The following is a 13,219-nucleotide window of genomic DNA, read 5'->3' as shown; positions in this document are numbered from 1 at the left end:
TGCAATACAAAGTGAGGGAAAAATAGGCTTATGGTATATTTAAAGAATAAGTCAGAGAAGAGAATTTGATCGATGTAAGGAAGTAAGTAAAGAAGGGAGAGTAAGGAGGTATAAGGAATGAAAAGGTACTTGTTTGCATTTAGGGATATAGTTTATCCTGCTTTTGAGCAAGAACAGAGACAGGTTTTCACTAGGAAGTCTTTCATAGTGATTTTGAAAGATGGGAGGGAGGTTATGGACCTGATGGATGCAGGTAAGGAGTTCCAGGCCTTAGCAACCTTGTATGAGTATAGACAATGCCCAGCAGATTTGAGAGGTTTGTAGACAGGATTTTTTGGTCACTAGATTGCATTGACCGACTGGGAGCATAGTTGTGTAGAATGTTTTTATTGCTAGACAGGCAGATGGATGCTGAATAATTTTATCGGTGGTAAGAAGGTATGTATATGTTAGTTGATGAGGCATTTATAACCAATTCAGGCTTTTTAGTGCTGTACAGTGGTGTGTTCTGAAAGGGGAACTTGCTGCAAGACCTTAAGATCGAAGTTTTGAAACTTCGAAAACCTAATTAAAAAATAAATAAAAAACAAACTTTTTTTAAAGGTTTTGCAGGGGGAAAGCTCCCTGCAACCCCCACACCCCTTGCTAATTAAATATACCAACTCTGAGATCACACTGCAGTAAGGAAAATGGTAAATATCCCGTTCTGCACTGTATGGCGATCTCCAGTCAAAATGTTTGAAGTCTCAAAACTTCGATCTTATTGTCTCGGCCCTTTGAAGTTCAAAGTTTTGAAACTTCAAGCTTCTGAAGGAGATCGCCACATCAACTTTTCCACCTCATCTTCCAGCAAAAGAAAGTAGGTTAATAACAGTTTTTTGTAAAGGGAGTCTTGTGTAGTCCTAAAAGAAGTGACATACCATCCCCCGCACTCTCATGATGAGGTGTGAAAACCCTCACTGCAGTAAACGATCCTTGCTGTATCATGATAAGCAGTAGGGCTCCCCATTGAAGGCATTGGCAAGTAGCAGACAGACTTAGTTTGAAGTTTTTTTTCAATCTTATGAATGATGCAGAATTAAAATGTGCTTACTAGTTCCTTAATTATTTCTGTCATGTTCACCCTCCTTTTTTTTCTATTTCATATTTATTTTTACTTTGGTAACCAGGATAGTAAACTAGTCCCAGGACCCTTTTCAGCCACGACTTGGGCTACATTGGCAAAGCTAATAACAAGTATTAAATGCATTTAACATTACAAAGAAAAAAATATTGACATAAAGACATTGGCCAAGATTGCATGGGCAACACATAGCCAGAGTTACAATGACCAAGTAAAACATTTACTAGAATGTATACATTAATAATGCTTAATTCTACTATGTTAATTATAAAAAATTAATTGTATGCACCCATATTGCACACACACACGCATATACATATATATATATATATATATATATATATACATATATATATATATATATATATATATATATGGTTCCCTTTATAATCTCGAAATACTGAAATCTCGAATTTCATTAGCCCGAGAACATAAAGGCGAAACTTCAAAATAGCAAAAGTGCATAAGAGCGAATCCGAATATCTCAAATCCACGCTTATGCATTTAAGATACGTTATATGAAGTGTTTGGATGGGATGGTGTCTGGAATTTATGGTGAGTGAGTGTATGCAAGTGTTGTAAGTTGTACGTGTGGGTTAGGGTAGGGAGGTGGAAGTATGAATATGAGTGGTTGGATGTGTTGGTGCTTGTGTATGTGTTTGTGTATGTGTGTGTGTGTGTGTGTGTGTGTGTGTGTGTGTATGTTTGTGTGTGTGTGTGTGTGTGTGTGTGTCTGTGTGAGGGCTGTAGAATGTCTGGGTGTGAGGTTTTTTTTTCTGTTTGTGCAATCTCGGAGTTGGTATATTTAAGTGGAGGGGTGTGGGGGGCACAGCCCCCCTGATTACATGTAGTGTAGGGTTATATAGTTTGTGTGGTGTGGGTAAAATGGTGTGTATGTTGTGTGGTGTTTGTATGTCCATGATTGTGTGTTTCGTGCTTTTGGATTTCGGGATTGTGAGTCATTCACCTCATTAGTTTCGAGATACTGAAATTTGAGATTTCAGTATTTTAAGATTATAAAGGGAAACTATATATATATATATATATATATATATATATATATATGTATTTGTGTATATGTATAAAGTACATGTGTACAAAAACATATGAGTATATAATGGAGAACTGGATTATATGCGTGTGTATGTACTTCATATCCTTTCAAGGAAAACAAATCAAAATGGAAATTTTGTGTAACTGCATATGGGTATCTACACATAAAGACACACATGGATATATATATATATATATATATATATATATATATATATATGTGTGTGTGTGTGTGTGTGTAAAAATGTGTGTAGCATGTACAGTACTATGTGTGGGATGCAGTACTGTGTTTAAATGTACGTGTGTGTGTGTGTGTGTGTGTTTGTGCTTGCTTGCTGCATTTAAACACAGGTAAGTACTTCTGATTTCTTTTCCTAGAGTTTTTAATGCAAGGGCACATAGTAAATGCATGATAAAGTACATTCAGCTGTGTATTATGGTTGCCATCAGTTGTCACATTTCCTTTGTGGACTACAAAATGCTCATGCACTCTAACAATGTAAGAACTGACTCAGTCAGTGGGAATCACTTACAGTGGATCTGCGTGCAACAGCTATGCATCCCTGTCTGGCAGGATGTCACAAAACAGCATAAAAGACCTTTTTATGAACAGTATCATTGTACCTAGTTTATACGGTTGCCACCTGTCTCTTTTTCTGCAGTTCTGGCCTGTGTGTGTGGGTACTTGATAATGGTAAATGCATTGATATTTTACAAGAAAAATATTTTTTGACTTCTCTCTAAACGTCACAGAAATCTTTGATACTACATTTAGGTTATCTTAACATGTAAACTATTATAAATTGCAAACTTTTAAAGCTTAGCATTTCAATACTGTGTTGCTGCTTATGTAAAGTTGTCAGAAGAGTTGACAATTGCCTTTAAACCCGTCTGATCTAATTACTTGCTTTGCTATGAAAGCGGAGTGTTAAGTTCTCCTCTCTGCAATAAAAACAGCGGGAAATTGTTCCACAGCTTTCTGTCTTTTTTTATATCAGCTGCTGTGTTCCTGACATTAGCAGAATTAATTGCCCATCTAAGATTGACAGCAGTAGCTGACAGGCTAAACTACAGATATAACTGTGTATGCGATAAGACATGCAGGTGGAGATGAACTCCTCTGCAAAGTATGTGAGAAGCTGAACTTAAAAAAAAGTAGGTGGGCTTTCCCTTCCTTTGACTCGGCAAGGAAATAAAAGTTTTAAAAAATACAAGCAGGTTTCTGGTACCTACACAATGCTGAAACCATATTGTCGGGAGAAAAGAAACCTAAAGATTGAGTTAAACTGTAGGAGAGGGTGGAGTGTTCCTTTAATGAGATAAAAATCTCTAGTGATGTCTGACCCTTGTCCCTCATCCCAAACTGGCCTCCCAGTCTTAACTTTGCTCTTGTCTGATCGTCAGCCGGTTAACAGTAGTCCATTTGTCATTTCACCAAAATGTCCATTCTTCATTAGTCGTAAAGATTTAAATAAAAATATACATTAGTTAAAGTTTATTGTTTAATGATAACTTTATACAGGCTTGATCTAAACTTACCATAAAATTTCAAGCAACATTTATTACCTAAAGATGGTAATGACCCATCAGACCCATCTTCTTATAGGCCCATTTCAATTTTCAACAATGATTATAAAATGTTTATGTCTATAATAGCTGAAAGCATTGCAAAGATATTGCCAAAACTGATTGATGTGTATTATTGTGGTTTTGTGTAGGGAAGGCAAACAATTGATAACATCAATAGAACAATAATGATCCAGAGGGAAGCAGAGTATAAGAAAATACCACTGCTTTTGCTGGATCTTGATGCACAGAAAGCATTTGCCGAAGTAAGCTGGGCTTTTATGAGTAGGGCATTGGAAGCATTTGCTATCCCTGATAAAATAATAAGGTCAATTAGGATATATAAGAGATCAGAGGCAATTTAAGTGAAAGGGTTCCTTTCTGACAAGTTTTTTCTGAATAGAGGAACCAGTCAAGGGTGTCCTCTTCCCTTTTATTTGATTATGGATATGGATAGCAAGATACAAGCAGTGAAAATGTTTAGTCCCTTTAGTTTTATATATAGGTCATGCATATTTTATTTTATCAGCCAGAGGTGAAGTTGTGGACAGTAATTAATAAAGAGTTGAAGGTTTTTACCTGGGAAGAGAAAGGTCAAGGGTGAAGAGGGATACGTTAATCCTTTCAATAGAAGAAGGATGATTAGAATTATCTAATATGAAGGGATGTTTTAGAGCTATACAGTTAAGCTTCATATGCATAACACAAGCAGAAAGCTGCAATTCAAAGTGGAAAGGATGAAAGGGGGGGGGCAGTTCAAGAAATAATGAGTCGGATTTTGGAAACACTTACTTAAAGAGAATAACAGCCACGCAGAATATTATATTCATCAAGTAGCAGAAAGTATTCTAAGAACTATGCTAACACGAGAATGGAGAAAGGAGATTTTGTCGATATGGATAACTGCAGTTAGGGATGCAGAGACTAGGCAAGAGGGGGCTGGAGTTTTCTGGAGAAAACTGGCGAAGGAACCAAGGTATTAGGAGCAAATAACTAGAGAGGGAACGGTGATAGAATGGGAAGAGGCCAAGAAGACATTTGGACTACAGGCTAGAGACTACCTTCCGCAGGGATTGATATCTTAGTACAGGAATATAGAAAAGGATAGGGGAATCCTAAGTGAAATACTTGCTCAGGTAGTATTTTTAGTTGAATCTAGAACATAAGCTGTTGTTAAAAATGGGTAATTAGTAGGGCATATAACATACTGCACAATAAGCATAGAAATCAATCAGAGGTGGTTAGAAAAGATTGGGAAGAGAGAGATTAGATAAGCAATTCACAAGGAGACAATGGGAGGACATATGTCTTGCTCCTAAATATACTACAAAGTCTAGAAGCTTTAGAATTTTCACTTGAAAGTGTTTGCATGTACCCCAAGCAGACTCTAAAGAATTTTTCCTCTTGTAGATGGCATATGTTGGAGATATGATGGGGAAGAAAGAGGTAAATGCGAACATAAGTTTTGGGATTGTAATGAGTTGACTTTAAAAATTCCCTACAGAGTACTGTATCAGAAATATTGGGAGAGCAAATGGATGTAACTAAGAAAATTATTTTTTTGAGCTGCGATACATGATCTGAAGTGCCTAGACACAACACTGCCTTGTTAAGTTTAAATCTTATGGCTACCCAAAAAGCAATTACTAGAAAGAAAAAAATCAAAGTCTAAGCCAACTGTACTTGAAATATTCAATATTATAACAGAGATAAAATAAATGGCAAGTGATGGAAGTGGATCTTTAGAGAAGGGTAGGAGCAAATTATTTAAATAAATGGAAATTATGGGAGTAAAACATGCAGAATAATGTTTTCTTGGAGGAGTGAGGTTTAAGGGACGGCAGAAATTGATTACTGTATGTAATATTGAATTGAAAAATATACAAAAGAATATGTGTGATGTATAATATTTGTAACTGGAAATATGTTTTTTTTTCTTTTATCCATGTATGTTTGCCTATGTCTTAAGTGATAATTCAATAAATAAAAATGTTTAGGTTTGATTTATTTTTACTTGTGGTTAAATTAACTTTGTTCTTTATATTATTATGTCATTAAATAATTATTCAATTCAAGGGATTATGGGAGTATAAAAGGAAATTAACAGCTTGTTACACGTTTTTTTTTTTTACATCTGATGAAGTCCTCGGATGAAAACGCTGTGGAGAGTGTTGCGTTTGTGTGTATTTACTGAATAAACAGCTGTTCTTTTAAACCATTGTGGACATTGAGACTTTTGTCAGCCAACTGGTGGTGCCTGAATTGTGTTTGTTTGCTGGTCTCTGGTTACTTCAGGCACCTTGCCTCATTTTATATTGTGGTACATACATGCATGCATACAAATGTTTCAAGCACGGGCATTAAAGCCCTTCTAGCTTGCCAATATGCCAAAACACTTGCTCCCATAATAAATGCCCAGGCTGTTCTTAAAAAATTTAAACTAGTACTTGCTTTAATGTAATTTGGTAGTCTGTTCCAAGCATCAGCTACTCTGTCAGAGAACCATTTAGTACACTTCTCATTCCTATAGAATCTTCTACATAGGTTATCTGACAAGTTTGGGTCTAATGCAACTAACAAACAATGACTTCATTATGTTTGATTTCCTAGACTTTATAAATCTTTTTTATACAATCTATAGTTCTATAGCTATCATTTGCCAATTGGTTGATATGATTAGAAAAACTCATAGCTGAATCTACCCATATACTCAGGTCCTTAAATGAGTCTGCACTTTCAGTTACTGTGTGCTGTACTAAATATTCACCTTTCAGTTTATGTTTCCCAAATATCATATGCTTAGTTTTTGATGTATTTATCAACATATTATTCTCCTGTGCCCAAATTGTCAATTTAGTCAAATTATTTTGCAGACATGCCTTATCTGTAACACTTGTAATTGGTTTACCCAATTTCAGGTCATCAGCATATAGACTGTAGAACACCTCAGATGAAAAAGTAAGGTCTGAAGGATATGATCTAAACAAGTAAGGGCCTAGAACCAAGCCCTGTGGGACCCCTTGACTGTAACCAAGGATTTCACCTGTCCAGTTGGTGTGTGATACTAGCCATGTCCTATTTATAAGCCATGCAGCTATCCATCTTATCAACAGTACATCAATACTTAGTTGTACTAATTTATTGATCAGTGTTTTGTGCATGACCCTGTCAAATGCTGAAGTTAAATCTATATAAATTACATCACAGCACAATTTTTCATTCATAGCTATTATATTGTTATAGAACATCATGTTACAGGTGGTAATAGATCTATTTTTAACATATGCATGTTGATATATGGTTTCAAGTCCCAACCTATCCAGTTCTGACAACTTATCCAGTATTACCTTCTCCATTATTTTTCCACAACATGAAAGCAGACTTAAGGGTCTGTATGATTCTGGGTTTGTCCTACTCCCCTTTCCCTTAAAGACAGGTTTAATAAGTGCATGTCTCCAATCTTGAGGAATCTCCCCATATTTATATGACCTAGTGAATAATAGATGTTATGGCAGTGCAAGTTATTGCTTAAGTGTTCTCAGGTCATTGTTACTTATTCCGTCTCCTCCCTGCACTTTGTTTGGATCCAGTTTGCACAGCTCTTTTAAAATATAATCTAATTTGATTCCAGTACCTGGGGTTACCTGGATGTCACTAGGACAACTTACCATCCCTTTTGTGGAGCCAAACTGTTTTGCATAAGATTTTGTAAATATATCTATAATCTGTTTTGTCTGAGAATACATTTTAGAATCTGCACACAGTTTATCAGTTTGTGTATCTTTACTCCTTCCACATCTTTTGTATCTATAAAAAGGTTTCCTATTATGCTCAATATCTTTATATAAATTTTCTTTAAATTTTTCTTGATCTTGTCTAACACTATGCTTAATGTGTTTGTCCAGCTCGTTTATTTCAGTTTTTAAAGTTGTAGTTTGACCTCTCTTCCATTTCTTATGTTTTTTATCTCTCACCTTAATCAGGTATCTTGTTCTTATGGAAATATACCCCCCTGATGTTGCGTGCCTAGATCCTGATGTTAAGCATTTTTTTTACTTTTTGCACTCAATTTCTCTTTCAAAACTTTCCACATTCCATCTGCAGTTTTTGCACTGAACACCTCACTCCACTTAGTTTTATATTGTAACTGTTTTGCTTCCCTTTAATCTGTAATTAACCTTCTGTCCATTGGCTTAGATTTCAGTTTGGCAGAATTGCCTAGCAACAAGTTAACCTTTATGACCCCATGATCACTGCACATCAATGGTGGTAAAACTCTACTTGAAGTTACAGTAATTTCTTTAGGAACACAAACAATATCTAGTATATTCCGTCCCCTGGTAGTTTTTTTACAATCTGAAGCATTTGTTGTTCCTGAATATACTCTGTGAATAATTTCTTTACTAACGTTGTTGAATCAATATTATTCCAGTGTGTTTCTGGTAAATTTAAGTCCCCAGCTAATATTATTCTTCCTCCTGTGTTTGATGTAAGAAATGTATGAATTCCTCTAGGTGGTCTGCACTTGACTTTGGCGGTCTGTACACTCCAGCAATTGTTATATGTTCCAGGGTTGTCTTTATTGTCACAGTTACACAGTCTATAGCATTGGTGTTATCACTGAACATGTAATAATCACAAGTTTCATAGCTATCTTTAATCCCTATCATAACACCTCCACCTGATTTTTTGTTAGAATGTCTTTTACAGTAAAAACATTTATACCCTGACAGAACTGGATTCTAGTCATTGTTCTTTAACCATGTTTCGCAAACTGTAACATCAATCTTGTGGGAAAGTAGCAAATTTTCTAATAAAAAATTTATTATTAATGCTCCTAGCATTAACAACCATCAGAGATGCATCAAATGTTGCTATCTGTGAACTGTTACATTTTTGACATGGCAAAAATCCTGGCTAGTGTTTGTCAAATATTGCAAAATATCTGCTGCAAAAATTCTCTTCCCTGATCTAGACAAATGCACACCAACCTGTCTGAACACGTGTGCCCAAAAGAAGGCTTGGATGCTCTACACATTTCCATTTTTTAAAACAGGACATTTTTTCCATCCTTTCTATAGGTGGTTTGTGAAAAATATGTCCTAACACCAGTACAAGCTATATAATCTAGGAGGGCTGTCAGTTCCCGACAGTCAGAGAATCTTTTTTGGTGACATCATTTGTACCAACATGAATAAAAACAGATCCATACTTCCTTACATTAAGGCATTCCAAGGCTTGTTTCACATCTTCTATTTTTGCTCCTGGCAAGCATAACACTACTCGATGTTCATTATCGTCTCTGCAAATATAAGTATCAGTTCCTCTAATAACTGAATCTCCAGTTACAAGAATATCTTTGCTGACCATCTCTGAAGAATCTCCAGCTTCTATTACAGTCATTTCTGCTCTATCAATTGTTATGAAAGATAGATCTTCATCACTATTAGTCTTATTAATTCCACTGTTTTCATTGTGTATTAAATTCTCATCCAGCTGGCATTGTAAATCCACAGCTTGAGCCATGTAGTCAACATCTGTCTTTCTCTTCTTTTTTCTTACAGTAATCTTCATTCCTTCCACGTTCAGTTTTGATTTCTTCTTTTTCACCTGCCCCTTGCCTCTTTGTTTTACCTTTTCCATTGGAAAGGTGATGCCTTTTTCTGTAGACTGAAGGTTTTCTGATAGAAAAATATCATCCTTCCCTGTAAACTGTGTGTTACATAACAAAACAGTGTTGTTTTTACTAAGTATTCTCTTTCCTTTACAGTCATTAGTAAGTTTCTTTTTCTTCCTTGTTATTTGTCGAGAACTTCTTCCTTTCTTTCTTTTTTTGTTTCCCTCTAAACAAACCGGATCTTCAGATTGCTGTGTACTTGCATCCACAATTCCATAGTTCTCAGGGGCCTCATTATGTTTCATAGGAGTTGAATGTTCTTTGCAGAAAATAGATGCATCATTTCCTAAATCTGTTCTATTTATTCTATGCCTAACATTATTTAGTTCATCAGTCCAGTCATTAATATATGATGTAACAGTTCTCCACGCCATGCCAATTGCACATGTGCAGTCATCATCATTAAGTCGAGATTTGCTTCTAACAGTGGTAAGCAAATCTTCCAACTTTTGACACGAGGAACAAAGATCACCAGTGTTATCAGCTGTTACCTTTAAATATGCATAGCATTTATTACACTGTACAAGATACTTGTGCATTAGCAAATAGTTAATTGCATACTCATTTAAGACATCCATATTCAGCTTTAATAGAGGAATGCTGAGGATGCAGGGAGTAGAGTTGGCAAAGGTGGATGAGTTTAATTACTTGGGATCAACAGTTCAGAGTAATGGTGAGTGTGGAAGAGAGGTGAAAAAGAGAGTACAGGCAGGGTGGAATGGGTGGAGAAGAGTGTCAGGAGTGATTTGTGACAGACGTGTACCAGTAAGAGTGAAAGGTTAGGTCTACAAGAGAGTAGTGAGACCAGCTATGTTGTATGGGTTGGAGACAGTGGTACTGACAAAAAGGCAGGTGTCAGAGCTGGAAGAGGCAGAGTTAAAGATGTTAAGATTTGCACTGGGTGTGACAATAATGGACAGGATTAGGAATCAGTATATTAGAGGGTCAGCTCAGGTTGGACGGTTTGGACACAAAGTCAGAGAGGCGAGATTGTGTTGGTTTGGACATGTGCTGAGGAGGGATGATGGATATATTGGGAAAAGGATGCTAAGGATGGAGCTGCCCGGTAAGAGGAAAAGAGGAAGGCCTAAGATAAGGTTTATGGACTGTTGACAGAGGATATGCACGTGGTTGGTGCGACACAGCAATATGCAGAGGACAGGAAGAAATGGAAACAGATGATCCGCTGTGGCGACCCATAATGGGAACAGCCGAAAGAGAAGAAGATATTCAGCTTTAATTGAATAAAATATTGCAAAGGAAAAAATTACACAAAGTCAGTAGCCAAGAATTCAGAGGAACTTAAATCAACTTCTATGACAAAAATTATACCAGCAATATCCAACTAAATAATAAAATACAATAAAGTTGTAATTTCTTTACGTGCAGCAGCTTCTGTTCACTATAGCTCACAGTCGCACCTCCTTTTAACAGTAAAAATAAATAAAACTTCTCTTACCATTCAACTCCACAACAAATCACAAACCAAGACAGGATTGTTTTGATATGCTCAGAATTTTCCTCTCTGCAGTCTGTGTAAATTTATAGCTGTCTAGGCCCCTTGTGGCAGCTAGAGCTTGCCTGTCCAAAACCTATCCCTTTCTCACAACCAAAAGTGAAACTAAAGGTAAAAACAACAAAATATGAATCAAATTAAAGCTTGTTAATAAGCAGTATCTTCCTACGTACAAACAGTTAAAAATAGTGATAATAAATGTAATATAAATTCAAATAAAACTGCTCTTACCAGTCAACTCCACAACAAATCACAAACCAAGACAGGATTGTTTTGATATGCTCAGTTGGACATTCGCTTGTGGTTAATTCCCAGATACTGTGAATAATGCTGCATCTGCAATCCTCACTGTTAAATTTGTACTACTTATCTGAGTATGACTGTTACGATTGAACATCTTTTTTTGTGATGTAGTTAATTGCCTTTTCTCTATAGCAATAGAACTATAGGTAATCCTTCAGACTTTGGGTAGTTAATTATACCCTTTCTGTAAATACAGCTTTTTATCTGCTTTTATATGCATTCCCTGTTCATATGACCTTTCTTGACAGATGGCACATAAATCCTTGGTTCCTTGTTCAGGGTTATGCTCTATAGAAGAGAAGAGAATGTCAGTCAGCCGTTTTGTCAAGTTTAATTTCATCTTCTGCTTCAGGGTTGCTGCATATATATATATATATATATATATATATATATATATATATATATATATATATATAATTCATAAGGATGGATTTGTAGGTGAGCTCACAAGATTTTAGGTATGACAGAAGTGTTCATTTAAACATATAACTCTCTTACCATGTAGCAGACAAACCACTGCTCTATTTTGCTCTGAAGAAAAAAGATTAAAACAGTGTAATGTGTTCTTATTGTTTTAAGTGCTGGTAGGTAACAGAAATTTAAAAGAAAGTGAATTTATTCTTGTATAATATTAAGTGCATTTATTGTTATTTTTTACACAGTTCGTTTACGCTCTGATCGCTTGAGCCTTATCAAAGAGTGCATTTCTCAGTGTCCGACTGCTTATAAACAATCTGGAAAACTCCTTGTCCTTGCTGATCTTCTGAGAGTTTCAGGTATAAATACCATTTAATTCAGGTTCTGTTTAGTCACTTTTGGTTTAGTTATTAACATGCATTTTTAAAGATGCCAGCAAAGTGAACCCTTGGGGGGAAAGTCTTTAAGGAGACGTTGCATCTTTTAACAGTCAACCTGTCACTAATGGGTAGTATTTAAGTTGGTTATTTATATTTACTACTATGTCAGCTGTTTCAGAATTTGTCACAGATGAGAAACTGAACAGCTTAATAGTTTTTTGTATCATTTCTTTCAAACCTAGCAGCCTTGTTAGTTGTGTAGAATAGTTCTTCACATTGTACGTTTGTCTGTTATTTTTTTTTTTTTTTGCTGCATATGCATCTGAAAACGTTAATGATATGTTGCACAGTAATTGTTTCACATCCTTACTTCATTGCAGTTTTTTTGGTGTACACACAATTTATGTTTCCTGACTAAAACTTAGTTTGCATGTAAGTTGTACTTTAGAATATACTCCATACCTCTCAACCTTTGAGCATTCAAATCTTAGAGCTGGCCTTTAAAAATCATAGTAGAAGGTCAGAAAGAGAAGCACATTGTTATTAGATGGTTTTTAGGTACTAGAGCTCATATAATTAATGCTACTTAATCTTTGTGTAGTCCTAGTTATTTATGTATGTTACTTTAAGTAGGACTTGGTTTTGAAGAGCATCAGTAACTGTTGTAGGAACAAGCCTAAATCTGTGGGCAGAAATCACAGTGCTATGCATAAACCATAGCAGTTGTGAGGTGTGTATGTTACTGATATTTGGGTCCAAGATATTTGCTTGCCTTTCTTTTCTCCCAGAATGGGTGGCACAACAGGCTTGAATGAGTAATTCATCAGTGTGTTGAGCTTTTTGAAAAGGATGAACAGGACAGTAGTAGCAATACCACCACCATCAGTACAGATATTGAGACCTGTGGGGATACTGCACTTGAGCTACTGTGAATGAAGCTTAAAATTTTACTTAGATATATTAGGCACAGCCCAATCACGTCCAGGATAAACCCTCAGGTGGTATTATAGGACTACCTTCAGAGAAAGAATGATACAGGATGCTTATGTGAAAGGGCAAAGCAGTATTTGTTGTGGGATTATCAGAGTAACTGCCTGTTATTACTCCTTTTCCTTTTTCTGGTATATCAGCAAAATAAAGTGTAATACTTGCAAATTAGACATTCCAGTAGGTTGCCAAGAAAA

The 13,219-nt window shown here is 35.8% G+C and overlaps 1 protein-coding gene across 1 annotated transcript in view; it reads left to right on the top strand.

The window, feature by feature from the left end:
- Positions 1-13,219, top strand: part of NBAS (NBAS subunit of NRZ tethering complex) — a 3,380,746-nt gene that overhangs the window by 1,583,790 nt on the left and 1,783,737 nt on the right. The window contains exon 32 of the mRNA XM_044064792.1: positions 11,901-12,014. Within this exon, the coding sequence (XP_043920727.1) occupies positions 11,901-12,014 (114 nt within the window). The remainder of the gene's footprint in view (positions 1-11,900; positions 12,015-13,219) is intronic.

This window comes from Protopterus annectens, chromosome 1.part0, assembly GCF_019279795.1.
Source record: "Protopterus annectens isolate FY-2018-M chromosome 1.part0, PAN1.0, whole genome shotgun sequence".
NCBI lineage: Eukaryota > Metazoa > Chordata > Ceratodontiformes > Protopteridae > Protopterus > Protopterus annectens.
This window is presented reverse-complemented; position numbering and strand designations above follow the sequence as displayed.